General features: G+C 45.3%; 1 protein-coding gene and 1 long non-coding RNA gene across 7 annotated transcripts in view; one reads left to right on the forward strand and one right to left on the reverse strand.

The window, feature by feature from the left end:
- Window positions 1–89: 89 nt before the first annotated feature.
- Window positions 90–23,396, reverse strand: part of GPR132 (G protein-coupled receptor 132) — an 84,651-nt gene continuing 61,344 nt past the window's right edge. Inside the window, exons 1-3 of one of the 6 annotated variants that reach the window (XM_055715237.1) lie at window positions 16,705–16,838; window positions 11,691–11,776; window positions 90–2,696 (exon numbers count right to left, since the gene is read on the reverse strand). In XM_055715237.1, the coding sequence (XP_055571212.1) occupies window positions 1,569–2,672 (1,104 nt within the window). In that variant the 5' untranslated portion in view covers window positions 2,673–2,696; window positions 11,691–11,776; window positions 16,705–16,838 and the 3' untranslated portion in view covers window positions 90–1,568. Of the gene's footprint in view, window positions 2,697–5,978; window positions 6,051–11,690; window positions 11,777–16,677; window positions 16,844–23,396 lie in introns of those variants that run through there. The other 5 variants (XM_055715238.1, XM_027807537.2, XM_055715236.1 and 2 more) reach the window with 5 other exon arrangements.
- LOC129736447 (uncharacterized) lies at window positions 16,930–20,177 on the forward strand. The gene is made up of 3 exons (XR_008733057.1): window positions 16,930–17,068; window positions 17,738–19,478; window positions 20,044–20,177. It is a non-coding gene; the product is annotated as an uncharacterized LOC129736447 (long non-coding RNA).

Below are 23,396 nucleotides of genomic sequence, written 5' to 3' on the forward strand. Positions count from 1 at the left end.
CCTCAGAGAGTTTGATCTCTAGGATGCGTATGGAAATAGAAAACCACAATTTGTTAACTAGCATCACAACAGAATTTCACATTTTTCCACCAAGAAACAATCTCCTATTCAGTTCAGTATTAATATGAACTACTTTGGAGGACACAAGCATTTCATAGGTAGATGCCAGACGAGTCATTAAATAATGCAAAAATTAAATATGTCATAGATATAATAACTTGATGAAATGCCATTTTGATACTAGTACTGTGTTGACATTAACATTAGTTAATGTTACTTCAATTCAGAAATGTGAGCATTAATAACAATTTAAAAATATTACAGAAATCCAACATTACAGATTAAGGAGCATGATGCTGTGAAGCACTTTACACATTTGTATTCAAATAAACATCCAATTGATTCATGGTCTTCGTCCATTTTACTTTGATCGCATAAAAAGAAATGAAGAAGCTGTTTGGCTAAATCTTGCCAGATTTCTATCATTCTTATTTTTTAAATTCTGGTTTGAAGGCACAGGAAACTACTATCAATAGTTTATTCAGCAGCGGCAACAAGGAAATCTGCCCCAGCATCGTCTCCTGTGTGCACCACCAGCGTGTCGGAGGGAGTTCCCATCTATGGGGAGAAAGGGCTGTGTTCTCCGTGCCACCAGCCCTTCCTTGCCAGAAAGGCACCTCGCTCTTGTGCAGACTCCTACACAGTAAAAGTTGTATCAATACCACAAGGAAACTGTTAGTTTAGTCAGATCTGAAACACAAGCAACAAACATTTGGAGACGGCATGAAAAGATCTCCTGACTCCACCTGGAAATGTGTAAGTTTTCTATATGCTTTAGTGCATTCTAGGTTTAACTGCAAAACAAATAAAATTTACTAGCTGTAAAATGTCAAGCATTAGAATTGTACATTTGAAGAATTTCAGGGCAGTGCAGGATCTTGAGTAATATGGTAGAAATACTGTTGTTCTGTTACCAGGTCACTCTTTTGCCTTCTAATTCTCCCCATAATGTGCAAGGTAGACAAAGCTGCATATTGAAGTATTTGGAACATTTTCAAGGTTCTTGTTGAAAGAGTCACTAATTTTTAATATTTTCCACTGGTTAACCACAAATGTTAACAACAGGGTACGTGTATGAGAATCTGAACACGTACCTCCTCAAGAACAAAAATTTTCAACCATAAGAATGTGCATTGTTCTCTTCAGCAGGGATTTTTTTGGTCCAGCTCAGAAGATAACACTGATTATAAAGCTGATTCTGAATTCATATGAGGAAAAGAGCCAGTCCAAAAAATAAGCTTTTAAGATTTCAATTTGAATCAATATAAATAACTTAGTTTCTTCCACATGTCCTTAGCAAAGCAATATTTTCACCAATGATACTGGTGGGCAAACTTTATCGTAGGAGACAAACAGAAATAAGAAGTATCGCTCCCGTAGCATCCTCAGGGAGTTGCTGGCCCATGCACCCACCCCCCCATGGACGTCAGCATGTAAGTACTTGTGTGTTGCAGTCTGCAGCCCACAGCTGATGTTGGGAACTCCTTACTTGTGTCAGCAGCCAATTGCTACCTGCCATCTTCTTGGTCTTTGCCACTATTACAGGTCTTTTGAATGTCAGATGAAGCTGGCCTTTCTTTATTTTCTTCTCTTAACCCTCCTTCTGGTGATTCTTTTGACATTCTACATTTTATACTGTCACTCTTGTAATTAATGGATGAATTCAGCCTGGATGAGTTCAGTCTCCATCTTCTCAGACTCCTATAAAAATCTTTTCTGACATTTTCACTAACCAGCACATAGATGATTGGATCGGCAATGCTGTTTGCAGTGGCTAAACACAGAAACACTGTAAAAATTGAATATACATCTTTTTCAAATGGACATGAGCAATTTTGATGAAACATAAAGTATATGGATCTTATTAAGAGTACCACATGGTAGGGAGCAAAACAGATCAGGAAAATGACAATAATGGCGATAGCCAGGTACTTCACTTTGGCTTTTTGGCGACAAGTCAAGCTGCTGCTCGTTTTTGTACTTTGGAAAATTTTGTAGTTTGTGAAAATGAGGATTGTGAAAGGTATGGCAAATCCAAATAGGAATCTAGCAAAGCTGAAAGAAGCCAATTTTATGTCAAGGGGCAAAGTCTCAAAGCAGGTTTTCTTATTACTGTATTGTGAGTAATCTTCCATGTAAAATACTGGAGTGTGGATTATTGCAACCACAGCGAAGAGAATACACACTATTATGGTTGCCTTCTTCTGTCCTCTTCTCCCCCTTGATTCCAGAGCATACACCAGTGCCACGTAACGATCCACAGAAATGCAGCACAAAAGCAGAATGCTGATGTATATGTTGCAGAAGAAGATGAATCCTGTTATTCTGCAAGCCTTTACACCCATATTCCACTGGTGCTCATCTTGCACGTAGATAATCCAGAGAGGCAAGGTACTTAAATACATCAGCTCACACAATGATAAACTGAAAATGTAGATGGCAATTACTTTATTCCTTTGGATTTGTACAAATGTAAGCAGGGAAGTTAAGCAATTTGCTGGAAGGCCTATGGCAAAAACGATGCTGTAAACTGCAACCAGAAGTGTCTTGCTGTCTTTGTAGGGAATTCCTTCGCAAGCAGAGTTATTATTTGCGTCTGTACAATTTTCCATTATTCTTTTTCCAGCTGGTGTTCCCTGAGAATCAGAAGACAAGGTGGAAAGTTAGCATTTATATCACTTAAAAATGTGTCAGTAAAGGTTATGGTACCACAGGTGCCAACAGCATGTGTCGGCGGAATAAAGGGGATACTTGTCTTGGGGAAGCAGCTAAGACAGGCAAATTTCCCAAGACCTGCTGGTCTCCTGTAGTGTCCCCTGGGAGTCAGGTTGGATTTACTTCCAGTAAAAAGTGCCTTTCTTCATAAGGAATTTCTTGACTACAGCATGCCTATTCGCTAAAACAGGGTATTGGGGACTGTGTCTAAAGCAGGCTGCCTCCTAAATAAGAGTGAGACGCTGATCAATTACTAAAGTCACTTCCACAAGGAAATTGAAGGCATTAGTTTTCAATTAATTTTTTTTGAAACTGAGTAACACAAAATGTAAACTGTAGAGATTTCAGAGGCAGACTTCCAAAAGAAGCTATCATTTATCATCAGTCAGATGGAGGAACCATGTGAAGTGGCCGGTGGTAGTTGTGTCAGAGACTACCCAGCATACAGGAACCATAATCCAGCCACTAGCGTGTACTTCCACACTGTATTACAACATACTGGTTCAGATCTAGTTAATTCATACTTCTCTCTCCTCTTAATGAAGAACTGCAGCTGAAGAACATAAACTTGTAGTGTGATGTAACACCCACCATAGTAAGGCGGTGAAGCTGCCTACTGCATCTGTTTGATGCCTCTGTGAAACAACAGGAAATAAGGGCAGCAAGATGAAGTAAACAAGATCAAAGAGAACAATATACACGTTTAAGAAATGGAGGCAAAGAAATCTAATGCTCTTTGAACAAGAGTGGTTATAAAAAACTCCACCTTTCTAAGATGACACACAAAAGCAGTTCTGGCATTTGGTTAACATTAAGTAGTGCCTGGAGAAGCCTTTCTTGCAAAGCCACGTGATGATTTCCATGCAGATGTCTTCTCCAAGTGAACAGAGGAATATGGAGGTGAGTGTGCCAGAATCGTGTTGTATGCCCTTAAAAGTTGTACTTCGCCATGTTTATGAGTTGAAGGTGTCCATTGTATAACATCCTTGATGAAAAGAGGTCTCATCTGGCCTAATCTTTTGGGAATTCTCTTATGGGGTCGATGCCTGCTCCAGGGAACAGTCAGCTAACTCCACAAGCAGATGTGTTGACAAGAGATCGAGTCTCTTCAGACAGATGAGGGACATAAGCTTTCCTGGTTCACACTATGCAAAAGCAAGTTCTTTAACCCTGAGTTCATGCAGGGGAGAAGGTAGCTTTTAGCAGCCTCGGAACATTTATTTGTTATTTGTTTGGGCCCATCTCAAGCAGACCAAGGGGAAGCAGTCTGCGGCCAGCACAGTGGGATTGTCTCCTGCATCTCTGGGAGGGTTGGACAAGCTGGTGGGGCCATTCCTTCCCTTTCGTGTGGGCAAGAGCGGTCCCTGGGGTAGCACAAGCAACTCCACCCTGAATGCTTAACAGAGCACCTGCCATGCAAGATCCCTAAAGCCTGAAGGCCCATCAGGTCCCCTGGCTTAGTTTAGTTACATGATGATGAGAATGGTATGAGAAAAAGGATGCAGGTTGCCCTAGGCTGCAAGACCCCCACAGCACCACAGTGCTAGCCATAGCTGTAAACACCAAGAGAGGATCTCCTGGTTCACGTTTAGAGGTGTTCACTTCCATCAAATACCCCAATGCAATCGGAGCCTGCTCAATGACAGCTGCTTCTGAATGAAGATGTCCTGCCAAGTGAGCAGATAGGGCAGAAGCAAGTGGTACCTGCTGTCCCCAGCCCCAGGAGTGGAGTAAGCTGTTTCCTGGGGTGAGGACGGTTGGAAGGGGCCTCTTCCGACAGAGGAACTGAGAACGTGCTCTGTGACTGCCTTCCACTTCCCCCTGCGGCAAACGGTGCTCATGTACCGACACGTTGATGAGGGTTAGCAGGTAGTGGTTGATGTGCTGGTTCAATTGAAGTGTCTTGCTAGAGGACCACATCCTCCCATGTCTAAGAATTGGGCTGGAGTCTGCTGAGTATGTTGAAGCCCTCTAAAGGGGGATCTGAAGTTTCCTTTAGCTTCAAACGTCCCATCTTAAGAATGACTGGAGAAGAGGATCCTCACCGTTGTGTGGGGAAGACAGCATGGTACTCGGCAGGGCTGCCGCAGGGTTTCTGCATGAAAGGAAGTAAAATTACTTCCCTTCCTTCCTAGCAGTGAAAGTACTGATAGCTGGTGTCAACTTAGAAAAACAATGGTTGTGATAAGGGCTGGTGTCGACTTGAGGTTTTTTGCTGCTTCTGGGTATCTTTCACCCTTGGTGAATGAAGTGGGGTCTGCTCTGGGCCACCTACTGAACTGCTGTGTAGAGAGGCTAAAAAGGGTGCTTGATTTCAGGGTCAGCAGTGGTTCTCTGCCCAGACCTCACCTGGGACATGGCATACAAGAGTTTGTCCTCCATTCAGACATGTCTGACTGGTGTAAGAGCTGCTGTACACCTCCACACCACAGAGTGGTCTTGGAGACTTCCCCCTCTAAGGTAAAGCACAGATGGTGACAGCCAGGGTGGGGATGCAGTGCAGTCGCACGCCATCTCGGTGATTCAGCGGCTGTCTACCCTGTGTGCCTTAACAAAAAAATCTTCAAGAGTGGTTGGAGGTGTGCTCTCCTCCCATCCTCCTGGGCTTTGCATACTTCTCTTGACCCTGTCTGGATGTTCTCCTTTCTGCAATGCCTCCACCGGCTGTTGCTGTTCACCACTTGTTGCACAAAGGCATGCTTCCCCTGGAGGTACCTGTCTCGCCTGCGAGCAGGCAGTGATGGTGCAGGGCAGGGGGGAAGCAGTAGCGGCATTATTCTGCAGACACATGGTTCCCAGCGTTTCTTTCTCCCACCTCCTTCCTTCGCCTCCTCCCTTCCTGCTTTGCTCCAAATCTCCTTCCCATGCTCTGCGCCTGTGAGTGAGCCTCAGGAAGGAGATGCCTGTGACTTTTTTAGGCTGCTTGCATGGTGCATGGGGTTTTTTTCTACAGGGCTGAGGCTGGGCTGAAAAGATCTTCACTCTTAAATGACTGTCAGCTGCCAAGCGCAAAGCTTCAACAACAAAACGCAGCCAGAGGCATGAATTTGCACTTGCAGAGAAAACACGTAGGCTGAATGACTCTCCTGAAGGTCTGGCCTGTCAGCTCAGGAGCTTGGATCCTTCCCAGCAGTAATGCTTTATGTCTCAGCCCTGTATCAGGAAGGAGGAGGGGAGGGAATCCATTTGCTTCCCCCCCTCACCTTCTCCTGCCTTTCTGCCCTGTCCAAGGAAGAGTCTTCTGGCCCTGGCCACTGCATCCAGCCCCAGTTCTGAGCATCACGTGCCTCTGCTGAGCTCTCCAGGCCTGCAGCGGGGTTTCCTCCTCTAACTGAAGATCAGAAAGCAGCACTCTGAAGACAATTTATGACATTGCCCTTCTGCAACTGAATGTACACTTTTGTCTTCTCAGGCCTTTGGAGTTTGCTGGTTTGACACTTGGCTCAGCCCAGAAGATTCCCAGTTCTGCCTTCCTCTGTGGTGGCTGGGCTGTGGACGGATGTAGCCCCACATCTCTGAAATATAGCATTCATAACTGTACTGCTTTATTTAAAGAGGCAGCTGGTTACCTGTCAGCACTTTGTTATTGTCCCACACTGGTGCAGGACTGGAGCAGGCTAACCTGCATCTCAGATGTTCATTCAAATCAATAATAATAATAATTACACAGCTGACAGAAACATACACCATTTCAGGGTTCATTTTCTGCTAATATTTGTGATGAGCAATTTTAGTGCTAGAAGCATTGGTTGGAACAGCAGAACTTAAGAGACTGATCACATCGAGCAATTTTAAAGCATTTATAAAGGGTCAAACGAAGCCATGATGCCAAGTACAAGTGATATCTGAGAACACCTCTGAGAGAGACAAGCTGTTTCAATGAATTAGGTGTCTTAGCTGCTCTGTAGCTTTCAGTTGAGCAAAGCCTGTCCAAAGTAGCTGTTCTCACCTTTCTATGACCTGTTCTGTTCTGCTAGGGCTCACCAAACATTGACAAGATAACCAGGTGTTAAACGAGGTCCTGGCTGTGTTTTGCATCAACTGCTCCAAGTATATTTAGCAGCTCTCTGAGGCTTCTTGCTCTGTGAGACTCACTGCGCACAGCAAACCGCAGTCAACACGTGCATATTTCTCACAATCAAGATGTGCAAAACATCTCATCTTCCAGGACAGAGCCACCACTCCTGGCTCAGGAAGCACTAAGCACTGGAAGATGGAGTAATCCGCTAAGGAAGATCTACTGTGTGCCTGCTCTGTATCTACACTCTTCCCCAGACATCTGCTCTTGGCCTAGGTTGTAGCCACAGTATTGGGGTAGGTAGGCCTAGAATTTCGAATGTTGTTGTGTTACGTTCACATTGTTCGATGAACAGATAATTACATCTCTTACTCCTAAAATGGAGCGCCTACATGCTCTAATGTGTTGAGACCTTTTGGAGAGAAAACTCTGGAAGAGGGCAGGGCACCTGGAGATGCCCAAGTAAAAGGGGTTGTGGATGGAAGAAGCATGACAGACATGAAAGCCCATTTTCTTGGGGGGTGGTGAGAAAGCAGCAGAAGTGTCCTTCTGCAGAGCCACCAAGCAGGGCTGTGAAACCAGCCTGAGATTAATGGCCCTTTCCTCACCTTCTCTTTGATCCAGCGCATTCCTCGTGGCAGGTGGCCTGGGTTTACCAAGAGGAATGAAAAAGTGCTCTTTCTCAGGCTTTCCTAGAAAGTGGCAGATTTCAAACACCAAACTGGTGTTTGGTCCAGAAACAGATCTCCCATCATGTGGACAGGGGCCAAAGTACTGCTTTGTTGTGCAGGAGAGCCTGTGTGATGGTCATCTGTCATCCCCTACCCAGTACCAGAAAGCATTGAACTATCCTACAGAGGTGCCCTCCTCATTTCATGGGAGATGAAATCATGAACCTGAGGTGCTATGAGGATGTGGTTTCACATCACAGCCACGCCAGAATAACAGCCTGTCATCCTTTTTCCTCTCTGCCTTGTCCATGACTGGTGGGTCACCTGAACACTGTGAACACACACAGATTGGTAAACTAGCAGAAACTTGTCCCCTTTTCCTATCTGGGTGAGCTGTCCACCAGCTGACCTTTCTGAAGTGGCTCACCAGGCTCAAAGCATCAGTAGGGCTGGCACAAGGTGATTAGGAGTAAGTAGCCCATGGCCAAGAGTGGAGTAGCCAGGGGCAGGTGGAGGGAGGGGTTGTACTGAGAACAGCTTGACCGTAGTGTGAGCTTCATCAGTCTCCAGAGGCACTGCGGATCACTGCTGACTATTTAGGGGTGTTTGCAACGGAGTTACCCAACCAGGCACCTTCTCTGTGGATGCTGCAAGCCCTGAGCTTTGGGTAGGCAGTGCACCTGGCCATCTGGGTCACGTGCAGGTGGACGGCTGCTCTAACCGCATCACTCTCTGCAGTTCTTTTGCCTTGAAAATGCCACTGCTAAGCCCTGAAAAGCATGTGGGCTTTAGTGAGCCTGTTAGCCTAGAGCTTCTCACTTTCGGGGGAATGTAAAGATTTTCACTGGAAACTGGTCCCTGAACGAAGCAGGAAAATGTTCTAGGAGATGCAGAAACTTGACTGGTGACTCCTGCTGCTCATTCAGGCCAGTTGCATGAATATCTGATCTTCCCTCAAGAGACTGAGGTGTTTTTGCAAACACTGAGGCGTAAAGAGGGAAGTGAAAACAAGGGGGAAAGCAAAAGGCTTTATTTTGCCTCTTTTTTTTTCTTTCTTTCTTTCTTTTGCTATGAGCTACTCATGTAAAACTTTTAATTTGCAACAGAGAAGTTGGAGTGATACAAATAACACCTGTTAGGAAAGGTTAAAAAAGAAGATTGCAGATACAGGGGAGAGAGGGAGGAGTCAAACCCAGCATGGTATCTGAACAGAGCACTCCTTGAATGTGTCTGGATTAACTCACCTGAGATACAGAGGGACAGAAGAGAAAAAAGACACAGTGAAATCCATAACATTAGTACAATTAGATCAGCAGAGTGGATTATTTCATATATTTTTTCCTTTTAAAATAATTTTATGATCATCCTTCAAGGCCAAGGATTATTGTGAGAGATGAAAATTTGAGGGGTTTACGTGGATATTAAGAATATCTTTTAAAAAGCACTTTGCTTATAATAGTTAAGATAAAAACAAGCCATCCCTTACCACCTTCCTTCCTGCCCCCAATATTTTGAGAGGATAGCAACCTGCATGCTTCAAAGCATAGATCAACTCTCAATGAAACAGGACCTGAGTTTCTTCTGACAGGTTTTGTATACTTTCCTCAGCAGCATGTGGTACTGCAAGTGTTTGACACAAGAGTACTAACGTGACCTAGTATCGTAAGACATCAATTCCCAGATACAGCAGATAGGTCACCTACAATACTCATTGCCAGCAAAATCACTCCTTTTCTGAACCTGGGCTTCTCTTTCTCATGCAGAACTTACATTATGTGCCCGTAAACTTTATGAGCTGTTAATTTTTTCCGACCACTAGCTTTTGTGTCTGTTCACTTTAATAGAAAGTAAGACATTGCCATGGATTATTTGCTCTGCTTTTCTTGAAAGTAGGAAAAAACTGTTTGTGGTATCTTTGTGGGTAAAAGTAGATTATGTCCCATTACCCCAGCAAGTCAGTGAAGTTTATTTTTTTTCCGTTAGTAATAAACAAATGAGTAGATGAAGTCACTCCTATAAGCAAGTCTCCTTGTACAAAGGAAAAGCAGCAATGGCTCCAGTTAGTTACTCAGCAGACCAATCATTTTTACTGATATACACAAGATAGTGGAATTTGAAACTATGTGGTTTCAAATATATGAATATATAATTTTGAAACTATTTAGTTTCAAAACTCTGTAGAGAAAAAAAGGTTTTTTAAAGCTACAGGACTGTACTGGGAATCCAGTCTGAGCACAACTCCGTCTTAAAATATCTGCCTCCACCCTAGCTTGGTCAGAAGGAAACCACTGATAGGTTTTGAATGCAGAGACAAATAAACACTGTGCAAAGCAGCTTTAATGCCTTGTCAGGAAAAAAGGTCTCCGTTTGATTCCTGAAAGATGAAAGTGTTAAGTTTCTTGTGTTTGCTAGGTTTCTATTTGAGTTTTACCCTCTTTGGAAGGCTCCTTGGCTGCTGCAGCCATGGAGAAGACTCTTAAGAAACAAGACAGACCTCTAAGCAGACTTGGGTTGAACCAAGGCATGACATACGCTTTGTTTTGGTTACCGAGTGTAGCCATCTGAAGGTCAGGTAAGTTTTTGCTAGAAACAACTGCTTCGGTGTCAGTGGTTACGCTGATTGCCAATTGCAAGGCACCTAAGAGAGAGCACTGCGGTGAAGAAAGTAATCCCTCTGTTGACTAGTGCCTGTTAAAACAAGCTATGAAGCAATTGTAGGCTGAAAAGAGCTGCTGTAAGGAAGCAGCAAGACCTTGGGATTAGTTATACAGCCTTAATATTTAACTCTATACTGCAGATATAAACAGTCTTACTAAAAAAAAAAGGAAGATACCTGTTAGAAGAAAGAAGATACTAACCATCTGCCTTTCAGGAGGGGAACTCAGCAATCATTTCCGAGGTGTTTGATATACCTTATGATACAACATTTGTAGATGTGAACTCTCAGCACCTAGAGATTTTAGATACCTGTTTGTGGGTGTTTATGTAGATTCACACATCCACATCCCCCTTCCCACAATCTACAACTAAATATACTATTTTGGTAAAATGAGAAGCTGTGGTATCATCGAGGTGAACTATCATAATTCAGGGTTGACAAAGAACCTGGCTTAAAATAGTGATCCTTCCATGAACTGGGTGTCCTAGTGCCATGTTACACTACCCAGTGAGGGACTGCATGGGCAAGAAGAATGCTGGGTGAGTAAGAAAGAAATGTGTAAATGGAAGCTCCTGCTACAAAGTTTAAAACCATCTTATTCAACACGTCTAAAAGTAGGTAAAACAATGCAAGTGTCATACAGAGTAGATAGGGGAAGTTCACGTGTGAAAAATAGAATGCAAAATCCCCCTGTATCAGTGGACTTTTTTCCTCAGTCTCATGATTTGGAGGCCATGATTTATGATTTTGGGACTTTTGGACATAGCAAAGTTTCTCAGTGCTCCCTGAGAGCATCAGAGAGCGGCTGTTACAGGGCAGATTTACCTAGCAGCTTGTCTAGAAAGGTCCTGGAGCCAGAGGACTGACTTTATGGTGAGGAGAGCCATCAGGAGCCCCAGAAATGCCATCATAAATTTGAGGCTAAACTATAAAGCCCATCAAGTCAAAAGGCTGAGGAAAACATAGGTTTTGGAGCAGCAGCAGTGAAAGGGACCAGCTAAGAGCAGCCCCAAGGCTGGCGACTTGTGCTGCTGATTGACACCCTCTTCTTCACACACTTTCACACACAAAACCAGCAGGCGCTTGTGCTCAATGCCTCCCTAAAGCTATCGCAGCTTGACTGATGGCCTTGGCAGCGGGGCTATTTGAATAAGGTTTCTGTTACTCAGGTGGCTCACTTGGAAACCTAACTGGCCAGGCTTTCTTGCTGGCTGGTGTAGGAACTATGGTCTTGGAAGAATGTCTGACCCACCCCAGGGGTGCTCCTGGATGTCAAAGCACAGCCGAGTGCTAGCAGATTTGTAAGCTGAGGGCTTACACGTGGATGAGTACGTCTCTGGACTCCCGAACGAGCAGGCTGGGGTGGTGGGGAGCAGGCTGTTTTAACAAGGCAAGGATATCTGGCCATGCTGGCACACTGCTAGAGCTGAGTGTGTCTAATTGCCAGATTTAAGGAAAATCCAGCTTCAAGCAGCTTAATAAAGAAGGACCAAGATCTCTGTTCAAACCCACAAGGGTACCCCTTAAAAAGGGGTGCTCTGTCATCCTTTAGGCTTTAGGATCTCACCAGCAGCTACTTATGGACATGTTCCTCCTTCTTGGCCTCAGTCATCCAGGCCTCCAAATGGGATGCTCCTGCCAAACCTCTGGCACCTGCAGTTAGAAACAGACCAAGAGCCACAGAAGGCCTGTACTAGAGCCATCTTCACCCCAAAATATCACCACTCAAAATCACCTCTGTGGCAGCAACTGTTCACCTGGAGTTGCGGGAGATTGCAGACTGAGGCCATACATCTTCTCACCCTTCAGGGAATGCCAGCAGGAGAACATGTGTGACACCTGGGCACACGCACAGCCTGAGTAAAGACATTCAAGTCTGTGCATGCGCATGCAAGGGACACCCACAGCCACCCTGTGGCCAAGAGAGAAGCTTGTCCCTGCTAGGAGCGTCATGTCCAGAGGTGTGAACGCTCAGCTGCATTGCCTGTCAGGCAGGCAAGGCGATCAGCTATGGATGGCCGTGGCGTAGCCATGCCTATGGCTTGTGGTAGCCCTCAGCTGGCACCCAGCACCTCCGTGCTCCTGGACTTGCAGAGGCTACGGGACCCTTAGGCTCTATTGCTGCTGCACGTGAAGAGAGCCATGTTGTAGCAGGTCCAGGTAGAGGTTTTTTAGTGACCATGCAGCTCTCCTACCTTGTGGTAAGCTTCTTTGCTCTTTGTGTGCTGGCTGTGGATTGTGGCTGGGCAATGGCTCTATTTGCTTCCCTCTATTGGTTTGATTTTATTAATGGCCAAGAGTTGTATCTGACTGAAGCTTGGCCCTGCATGCTGTTGGCCTGTCGCTGCTGTTCTCTGCTCAGGCTCTGTCCTCCATCTCTGATCTGGTCACATTCTACCAGCCTGTCATCGCCTGGGTCTATCGTTCCCAATACGTGGTCTCTGCATTGCCATGGCTTGTTCCTGCCTTTCACCATCCTGTTGCTGCTTTCCCTCCCTCTGGCCCAAGTCAGCCTGTGGCGTTCAAACCACTGTTTTCCCAGGAGACCCACAAATTACAACTCATACCTCTTCTGTCGCTCAAGTTCCCATGGGAGCCAGAGGATGCTGTCTCAGGGGACAAGTGTCCAGTGCCACAGGCAATGACACTTGCAGAGAATGTTTATTCATAACCAAACACATCTGATCAGATTCCCAAAGTCACAAGCTTCCTCTCTTCCTGCACTGACACCTCTGGGATCACAGGCTTTTCCTACATCCCTAAAATATGGTTGTCCCTTTCATCCCTCTGAAATCCCCTGGCCAGGGTGTAGCTTAGCTGTCCTGAAAAGAGGGAGCGCAGACAGGATGGCCGCTCCCTCCCAGCAGTAGGAGAATGCAAAGACAGCATCGAGCTTTGACCTTGTGACAGTAGATTAACTCTTTACCATGGGGGACCTACTGGTCTTGGCACTGCTTGTGTGTCTGTGTGGGAGCCACTGAGATGTGGGAACTGCACTGCTGTTGGCAGCATCATCAATGCTAAAGAGGTTGCTGGGGAAAAACAGAGCAAAAAGGTGCCCAAAATAATTTTGTGACCTGCCAAGCTTGGGCTCACTGACATATTGCTTGTCACTGAGAAGTCCAACTAGTTTCCCCTCAAAATCATTTTACTTTTGTGTAAAATGAATGTAGGGTTGGGAATACATGTGCAATCTGCAAAGCCTCATGAAAACCACAGTGCCTTCTGTACTTGAAACAACCCTATTTTTAACAGTTAAAGATGGTATTTACAAGTGCTCTGACCTCAGGCACTAGTATTTCCTCATTTTCCATTTACTATTGAAATAAATTTCTTTGTTCCTTATTGTTGTATGATTCACTCTCAACTAATTGGAGAACTACCGTTTTCCTTTTTTGCCATGTGGGTCACCTCCTGCAGCTAGCTAGCTCCCATACCAGTGGCAGGGTTTTCCCCTTAAGACCTTAGTTATACCAGCAGAAACTGTGACACTCAAAGATTCCTCTTTGCACCTAACACGTCTCTGTCATCTCTGCAACCCCACTAATGTCTGCTAAATCTCCTGTAGTGTCTTGTCCAAATACTCAGGCTGCGATCTCTTCTAGCTGTTTGTACATCTACCACAATGAGCATCTTATTCTTCAGTAGGACTCTTAGATCTATCCTGAAAGATATTAATGTAAAAATCCCAGCTACCAGATATTCCCTGAAGTGTCCTTCTTTAGGGATATCAAAAGCATACATTGTTTCTGTTAGACCCTGTTCTGAATTTCCTAATTTTCTCAGACTTTTCTGCCCCAGTCAGGCCCTGCTCACTTGTGCAGTGATACAACCCACTTCACCTTCCACTTCAATTTCTATACGGAACCTTTGGTGTTTATGGACTTTAAGTCCACAACAGGCTGTTCTTGGAGATATTTTTTGTCCATGCTCTGCTCCACCAACAGCAGCAGCCAGGTCTGAACCTTAGCTGTGTTTGGTAGTATCTGTCTGCATGAAATACCCTGCTTTAAAAATAGCCTTGATTCATGAAGGCAGGTAAGATCGAAGTAGCAACAGTGGTCTAAGAGACAGATTCTGTCAAGTCTGATGTGCTCTACAGAAAGCAGCTGTAAAGATGATCGTACTTCTGCCAGTATGGTGGGATCCTTGACTACCTCCTCCTCCACTGCTCTGTTATAGCTCCAGCATAGGAGGCCATGCTAAGTGAAAGTAGTATTCTCCCCTACATGCTGGCTACCAAAGGGTTCAGTTTAAAGCAGTGATTTTCACTCAGCGAGATACACCCCACTCAGGAGGCAATAATGTGTGGCAGAGGGATGTGAGAAGGTGTTAGGATACCTATATAGGTCTGCTAAACCCTACCAGACCTGTCCTGGTTCCGTGCATGAGACATGCACAGCAACTCTGGAGCCTGGAGCAGTGGGGAGATATCCAGATGCTTTTGGACGGGCAGCTGGGTCTGTGCAGGGAGGGAAAAGGGGTCAAAGGAGATAAAGCCAGCTCCAGGTGGAACTGCACTGAACTGCTTGTTGCTAATTACACCCCATGGCACACTGAGAACACAATAGGTTTGAACTGAGTATCAAGAAAAGGCAAGCAAAAACTGAGCTTGTGCTGAGCTCAGGCCAGAGGTACAGTCACGGAGAGCAACCACAGAAACCTGTTCTTGTCATCTGGCACAGCAGTTACTGCAGCTGCCCCTCCAGCCACGTTCCTGTTGTACTGGGACTGTGACTGCTAATGTTAGCAGTGGCATGACCCTCTGTGACTGCAGCGATACCACTTTCCACTTCCCCTCTCCCAGCCCTTTCTGGTTTGGGAACCACTGGCTTACATGCACTTTTTGCAGCCTCTTGTATACAAAAATAAAGGAACCTGGCTGAGAGGGCAAAATCGTTCTGCACAAAGCTGTGCAGATTTCCATTTCAGCTCTGAAGTGGGACTGAGCTTTGTCAGGGCAGCCTGAGATAGTTGAAATGCTGCCTTCAGGCACTTCTATTTTGACAACAATGCTGTTTGTGTGGCCGTGATGGGGCTGTAAGATCAGTGTCTCCCGAGAGGGATGGGAAATGCTGAATCTGACAGAGCCGTCTGCAGTCTCAAGCAGCAATCTGTACAGAGAGGGTGCTGAATTCAAACTGTGAGTACTTGTTTCAATGTAGTGTCCTGTGTACAGAACTGAGGAAAAGTTCTCAGAAGAAAATCATCCTTGCCCATGGAGTGCTAAAGAGCAGAATACATGGGTTTTTTTGCCTTCTCCCCCCAGCCCCTCAAAAGGTGTTACTGGAAGTTAAAGAACTGCTGGTTTAGAGGCAGTAGCAGATCTAAATGGGATTACAGGAAGGGCAGGTTAAAGCTAAGCCCACATGCTTCTTGGTCTTTGGCAGAGTACCAAACTTCATGTTAACATTTAAAGAGAAGCCAGTAGCTATAATCTGTAGTGATTTCTGTTGCAACATAAACACAACTGTACGGGGGAGGTAACACAGAGAAAAAACCAACCAAGAACACCCTATGAGATGCTGAATTCAGGAAAACAATTCAGTTCAATGAAATCAGCAGGTCAGCCCAGCTGTGGTAGGATTTTTTGTTTACTCTTTGCTAAATCTTACTTGGCATAGGAAAGATCCTCTCCGATCTCAGAATCTGTCAAAGCAAAGGCAGAATCCTTTAAAGTCTCTAAGAAAGAAACCCAAAGAGATCTGTTCTGCCCACCTACCAGTGTGGTGCGATCGCTCTTGCCGGTCTGTGACTTTATCACAAGACTTGTGGTCTTCTTAAATCTCCAGCTATGAAAATAACGGCTAAGCTAAATGCAAAGGAGTATCAGCTTTCATGTAAAAGCGAGGTCGTTTGCTGGGAAGAGCATTAAGCATGGTCCCAGTATTTTTGAAGTCTCAAAGAAACAAGTCAACTCCCAAAATATTTGACCAAAAAATAAAAATAATAATATAAAAAAATCTTAACTCAGTCTTCACATTTCTGAGCACCAGAGATCAGCAGTACTGTGTGAATAAAAGATGTAAAAAAAGAAGAAATGTAGTGTATCCAATCCAATTAGTGACTACAGACCAGCAGGTAAACTACACAGTCAAATGCCTGTTGTTTTGCTTTTCCAGCAGAGTAAATATGAGAGGAAAGGCTGGATGTGGATTCTCCTTACAGTCTACGAAAGGAAGCCCAGCATTCGTGTTTCTAATACAATTCTATATTCATGCCTCGTGGTCTGCAGTGATAGTTAAATCTAACTTCACAGCAACCTGTATCCTGCCACAATCCTTCAACTGGAAACAAAATTATTTTGTAAGAGAGAAATAGGTTTTTAACAGGAAAGGGTATTCATAAGGAAGACAGGTAGCAAAGACTCCATCGACTGCAATGAACTCTAATACAGACCCAACAACACTTTATGTCTGGTGTATCAGTCACAAGGAGATTTAGACTACAGTGAAACATCAACAGAGTCTGCATTTCTGAAATACAAATGCACAGCATGGAGAAGCAGTAATCCAAGCAGAACAAAGCAAAATACTGCTAAGTGGAAGTAATACCTTGCCTCAGGGACAGAAATCACTTACTTCTTTTTTCTCTGGCTTTTGCAGAGGAGACGGTGAAGCGCTCACACTACTTCTGTGCTCACAGGCTGCTCTGTAAAAACTTCAGGAAGTTGCTAACGACAACAGTCATAAGTGGTGTGAGCTAAAAGAGTTTTGCTTATGAGACTTCATCAAGCTCCCAAAGTGTGTCACTTGTAGTTAGGTGTACACTTATATATAGAGGGGTGACTGGAATACCTCAACCTTGAAAATCTTAGTCATGTCATCACTTGAGAAAGTCATTGTGAAAAGACATCTATGGCAAGGACAACCTTTGGGGAAGATCCACCTCTGAAAATACACTGAAAGAGTGAGAAGAAGCAGAAGAAACAATTTACTAGCTACTGTAAGTAGGGGATAATCAGAAAGGTGAAAAACCCAAATGGTCAGTATAGGAAAATGTGGAATTAACAGGATGATAGAAGGAATAAAGAGCATTGTGCTGGTGGGTCTGTGTGTAAGTGCTGGCTGGGGACTGAGGGCTGTGATGTTTCTACTGAGCAGAGCACGCAGGATATCAGCATTTCTGCTGAGTCGTTGCAAAGCCTTCTGAAACAGCCTGTTCTCATCGCTGTCCCCTGTGTTGTTTTCAGATATGAAGCAGTGCCCACGCTCTTGCACGGTGGGCTTGAGATCAGCCCTGCATGGCTGCTGCCTTTCACAAGTCAGTGGCTCTGCAGCCATGGCTGCATTTCAGGAGGGGCCCTATGAGAAGGGCTGTGCTTTCTGCCTCCCCTGTGCCAAACCAGACCGCACGGCCTGGTCTGCAGGAGTTTTGGCTGTTGCTCTTTGACTTCAGCCTCCATGTAATCTATCCTTGCTGTGCCAGCGGGGTGGTAGGACATCCACAGATATGCCTGGGCTCTTTGCTCAGCACGTGCAGCTGTGGCAGGATGAACCGCTGCAGCTGGCTGGTGGAGGGAGCAGAGAAAACGATGCAGTTAGGAAAGCAGCTAAGACAAAAGAAAGCCTTAACAAGGGAAGTGATTGCTTTCAAATCCTGTCACTTGCACAGGGTTGAGAAGACGGCGGTGCAGCTTCTGTAACCTCCAGACTCCATTTGTGACGCCAAGTTTCAGCTCTTGGACTCCTGTTCTGAGTGTGCACCTTAGGCATTGTGCTGACATGCCCTGGAAGGAGAAGAGACCGATGAACCACCCCAGACCCTGCTGGCCTGGGCTGCCAGGTTCTGTCAGGAGCAGGATGCCTAATCCTTGTTTGTACAGTGGAGGTAATACCCACATAGTCACTCAAATACGTATGAAATTGCTGGGTATTTAAATGAATGAGAAACAGTATTAGAGCCCAATGGGGAAGGGGGTGGTGATATAAGAGAAAGACCATCCTGGTGCCAGTTGTGCTAGAAAGGGCTGAGAATGCTAAAGAAGATGAAATGGTGGTTTGAGCAGCTTTAAGAAGAGTTCATTTACAGGAGTTCCTTAATGGCAAAGAGCCCTGATACAAAGGAGCGTATGAGCTTTACCAAGTGCCCTCACTCAGGCTTTAAAGGAAGGAGGAAGAAGATCCTAATGCTACGTTGCCAGGCTAGACCTTCCTTGTGAGAACTGTTCCATGTGTCATTGCAGATGCTGTGTATGACTTTGCAAAAGCCAGTTATGACCAGATTGATTAAGTTTTCAGGCAACTTCCTGATCAACTCCTACCCATTCCACCTCTGATGAGGTGCTTACAGCACCCCATGAGGGTCTGTCAGTGCTTGCAGACTGCTTGGGGCTAAGGTAGAATGGGGAGGAACTGGGTGTCAACCTAAGGCAAGCAGATAACTAATTTTCTTTTTGGTAGCTGTGTTGGAAGTTAAATGTTTCTTCTGGAAAATTAAAGAAATGCTTGGCATGTACTTTCATTCTGGGGTGAAAAAGTTACTTCGGTTCAGTTCTGCTGAACTGGTTCCTGGGGAAGGGTCTTTCTGTGAAGAGCAATTCATTCTCAGTGGCCAGAAGGAACTGGGGAAGAAGAGGCTGAAGCCAGCTCAGTAGCCTCCATCGGTGGAGAAAAGCAGTTGAAATTTCTGTCTGAACCAGCTCATCCTGGCTGGACATAGTGCTGGACCCAGTCTGTGCACTGCTGCAAACCCATGATTTCATCTTTGTCCTCTGCATAGATATCAAACCCAAAGGAAACCATGAATAAGGATGGGAATAATGTTTCTGAGATAGCTAGAACTGATTTATCTGTGTAGGTGACCATTCTTCATTCAGAGATGTGGGACAGAAAAGAGGAGAGTGCTCTCTGTCCTGAAGAACTGGAGTTTTCGTAGGCACCAGTGGGGTCTCCGTGGCATTTTTCATTTACCAGATCACAGTTCCCGTTTGGGTGCAGTCAACTGTGCAGCCAGCTCCCTGCCTGATTATGCTTTCTGTGATGCTTACACACACTGACACAGGGTTTAGGATATTCAGAGACACACAGGCATTTGCCGACCAGATTTTATGGTGAAACATTGAAAATTGTGTGGTCCTCTGTAGAGAAATGGAAGACAACACATGGCCTTGGACCTTCCAGACCGGCCTGAAAAACATTACTATTTAGAGTCACGGCTCCTTCACGCTTCTCTCAGTAATATGGCCCCAATCAGCATCACCCCGTCGCAGTCATTGCCCTAGCAAGCTCAAGACTGAAGCCAAGATTTCACATTGGAAGGTGCTTTAAAAGACTTTCGACATGATCTTCTGTGACTGGAAATGAAAACAGAGCTGGTGCTTCCATGGGTGGCAAAATCAAACCAAACATTTCAAGTAAGTTTAGTCTGTATTCAGTAGAGATAATACAAGCAGTACAGCAATATAAATTTTGGCCTGAGTTGTATTGTACTGATGTCATATCCAGGCAGAAAAAAGATCAGATAAAGAACCATTTATAGCAGAAGGCAGAAACCCTCTGGCCTCTGTCTAAAGCCAGCTGAAGTAAATGGAAATGTTTCTTTGAGCCTCAATGAGTTTAGATTGGGCATTTTGAGCCTATTTCTTTCTACCTTCTAATTGCTGGCTATTTAGACACTTGCCTTTAAGATAGCATGTTTAAGGAAGTTAAGATGCATATGAGATGTCTTCTCTGCACTCTTCATAATTTTCCTACTGCAGTATAGTGACTGTCCAAAGGGTAAGGGATAAAAGAGTCCAGCTTTGTTTTAGCTCACTGCTGCATAACCCAGACTTTTTTGGGGGGTTTTCACAGCACTATGATAGAGAAAATGCATGTGCACCATGGACCAGTAAACAGAAATAACTGTGGAAGACTGATGGTGTCCAATGTCTTTGAAAGACTTTCAGACTGAGTTTTTCACTCCCCTTTCTTGTTTAGGAACTATCAGGAGAAAAGCTGGTTGGATATTTGGCATTTCTTTGTTCCACCACACATGAAAATGGTCTGTGTTATCATTATCTTCCCCTGCTCCAGTCCAACAAGAACCTATGAATGGAGGAAAGAAACCTCCGATCACCTGCCTCTCCTGCCTCAACACAGAAATGAACACGGAGTCACATGCACGTAACAGCTCTACAAAAGATTACCCAAGAAGACAATATTTGTACACTTGTGCATCTTTTTTGTAAGCAACTGAGGCTCATTTTTCTTGGAAAAAGTTGTTGGCTTTAGATTTCACAGTGTGGAAAACAAGGAAATGAAAATAGCTCCTTGAAGCATGGGTCTTGGTAGGAAAAAGCTAAGTGTCTGGCTCTTTTCTTGTTCCCAGACAGCAGACCTGTCTGGGGAATGCAGCATGTGCAGGATTGCAAAAAGGACTATTGATGATAAAAGCAAAGCAGAAAAGTGCTCGGGAGTCTCTTTAGGACAGCAGTGGCCAGAGGCTAAGAAGCATTGAGGACTGAAGTCTGCTCAGCTCCGTGCTCCTCTGGCCAAGCACTATACAAGTCCCCCTGCACTGTTATGATATACAACCATGACTAATAGTCTCCATAGCTTATGGATCAAACTTGGTTTATCATCTGTGACAGTGGCTGTGATGCTGTTGATCTGGGACAGGGACAAAAATCAGCCTCGGTGGTGTTTTTTTTGCAGTTTATAGCAGGATCAACCACAGATTGGATTGCTGAAGCCAGATAGCATGGGATGAGCTCTGCGCTTAAACCAAAGCTCAGTTTCCTCCCAGCAACTGCCTACCTGCGGAGTCTTCCCCTCACACGGGGTGTAGCTCTGCTCTGCCCTGGCAATCAGGCCGGCTGAGTGGCAGAAGCATTGTGCTGAGCCCAGCACAGAGCTCACCTGCCTTCCTGGCTTCCCATGGACGCCCGGTTCCTAGCAGGCAGAATGCAGAGAATGCAGAGACCTTCCCATGCTGCTGCTGGAAATGAAACACAGATGTGTCAGTTGCTGAGATTTTTGATGCCCTGGCTTTTCTACACATGATGTATGCTGTGCTTTTGGAGGGAGGGGTGACACAGATTCCTACCGGGTTGTCAGGCTGCATAAATGCCCGCGTCTCGCATCTGCGCTTGAAAGTCCTCCTGCTTTTGATTTGCCTGTTTTTGTGAGCGGCTTGTAGAAATTTGATCATGCCCGGTTTTCATTGACGCAGTGATGTACCGTGTGCCTCAGGAATGGAAATCCATTATGTCAAAAATGTCACTGATCATGCCCTTGTCAAGGCAAGGTCTCTCACCCCGAAGAGAAAAGCCCTACCATGGTTGACAGCCCTGCCTCTATAGGTGTACAGATCCACTGGGGTTAGTTTGTACCCAGGCAAGAGCCCCCTGGCAGAGTGCAGCTGGTTGTCACACAGTGCATCTCAGAGACCTTTGGGTCTTCTGACTCCTCTGGGGCAACAACAGATTTGTCTTCTGTATGGTAAGAGTAAAGAGGTGCTGGTCCATATGCTGGGGTCCTTGGGATGAGGTGGGGTACACGGCTGTGTTTGTCTAACAGCCTCTTTGGGAGAGCGTGCTGCGGGAGCTGAGGTGAGTGGGTGTGCTGCAGCAGCAACGGATTTGGCTCCACGCTTCGAACTCCAGCTCTGAACATGCACGTCCCCAGACAACCAGCCCATCCACATTGTGCTTTGGTTCAGCTCAAACTGCTGGAATAAAAGGCAACCAAACCCCAAACCTATAGAATCAGATGGCAAACACCGACCACTGCCTGGCTGTGCCAAGTGCCGCCCTGCGCTGCCGGCTCAGCTCTTGCAGCCTGGGTCACAGCCTTTCGACCCATATGTCTGTTGGTTTTTTTGGTTGGTTTTTTTTTTTTTTTATGAAACCCCCTCCTTATACTAGGAAACTATAACACCCACAGGGTTAAAAAGGTTACAGTTGTTAGTGCATGGGAAGGAAAAGGGTGCGGTTCAAAGAAAACGTGTTTCTGACTTTTTTTACAGAATCGAAGTAACAGAAGTGGTGAGCCAACACCTGAAGTTAGCTTAATCTTAGCAAACTTCAGAGGGAAGAATCAATTGCACATCTATAGCATGGCCTGCACCCCTGAGCAACCACATTTATTCTGTGGTGCAAAGACAGAAATTCAAGCTGGTTTTGCACCTTCTACAGATAGTGCTGTAATTTCAAGCCTCACTTTGTTTTAAACTTGGAAGGCTTCCAAGAAAGAGGCAAAAGCTGTTGAAATTGCAGTATTTCAGTATATATTCAGGGGATGATTTAGTGAGCAGGTATGACTTTTTAATGTGGCTACCCAGAGCTCCGTGCCACTGCATGGCTCGTTTGGTTTTGGTTGTATCTCATATTAATATAAAAAATATGTCAACCATGGAAACAAGTAAGATTTGTCCTCTCATTTGAAATCCCTGGTGAAGTGAATGGCTGAAGGACAGGGAATTAGCATAGACAGAGCAAGTGCCTTGGCCAAACATGGGCTTCGGATCCACCAAATCCCACTCAAACACCTCTGCCATATATTCAAATGTGGTTTTTTGCTCCTGTTGTTTCCCTTTTAGCCTCCAAGAGTTTGCTCTGCTAGGCTAGACCAAGCTGATGCAGCAGAGATTCAAAGGGCTTTGGTGTTTACACTGCATCAGCTCCTCCTCCCATCCTCAGGGAGCCTCACTGCCAGCTCTTCGGGCAAAGCCTTGGGCAGTGCCCTTTGGAGGGCTGCACACAGCCTTTGGACGGTGAGTGGCTTTAGGGAGCTTGTACCCTGTCAGGGGAAACTGCCACTGAAGGGGCAGGCGCCCATGGGTTACCTCCGGCATGTCTGCACGGGGACTTCGCTGCCGAGGGGCACCTTAGAGAAATACCGCAGACAGGAAAGCAGGAAACGTTTTGCAGAGCAGAGATAACATTGAAAAAAATACTCCATAAATGGTTTGATTTACTGATTCGCATGTACAGTAGCTGCCATGTAAGCATCACAGGAAAAGGAAATGGGATGGAGGAGGAGTGCGAGGAAAAAGGTAGCAGGACAACAAAACAGGCTGGCAGATTTCACTGGGGACAGGACGTCATGTCCTGGTTTTTCTTCTGAGCACGATGTGTTGTGATCTGCAATCACACATGGACACTGAGGATGTCAGTCCTTTGATTCAAAAGGAAAGGTCTGTATTTATTGAAAACAGATGGGCAACTTGCATCACCTTGGGATTCTCTACTGGAAATTGCCTCTTGTATACAGCTGGAATCCCCCGGGCATGCTAGCCCTTACCTAGAGCAAACAGGTCTCTGAGCCACTGATCTGAACTTCTACACCTC

This window comes from Falco cherrug, chromosome 7 (assembly GCF_023634085.1).
Source record: "Falco cherrug isolate bFalChe1 chromosome 7, bFalChe1.pri, whole genome shotgun sequence".
In the NCBI taxonomy this organism is placed as follows: Eukaryota; Metazoa; Chordata; class Aves; order Falconiformes; family Falconidae; genus Falco; species Falco cherrug.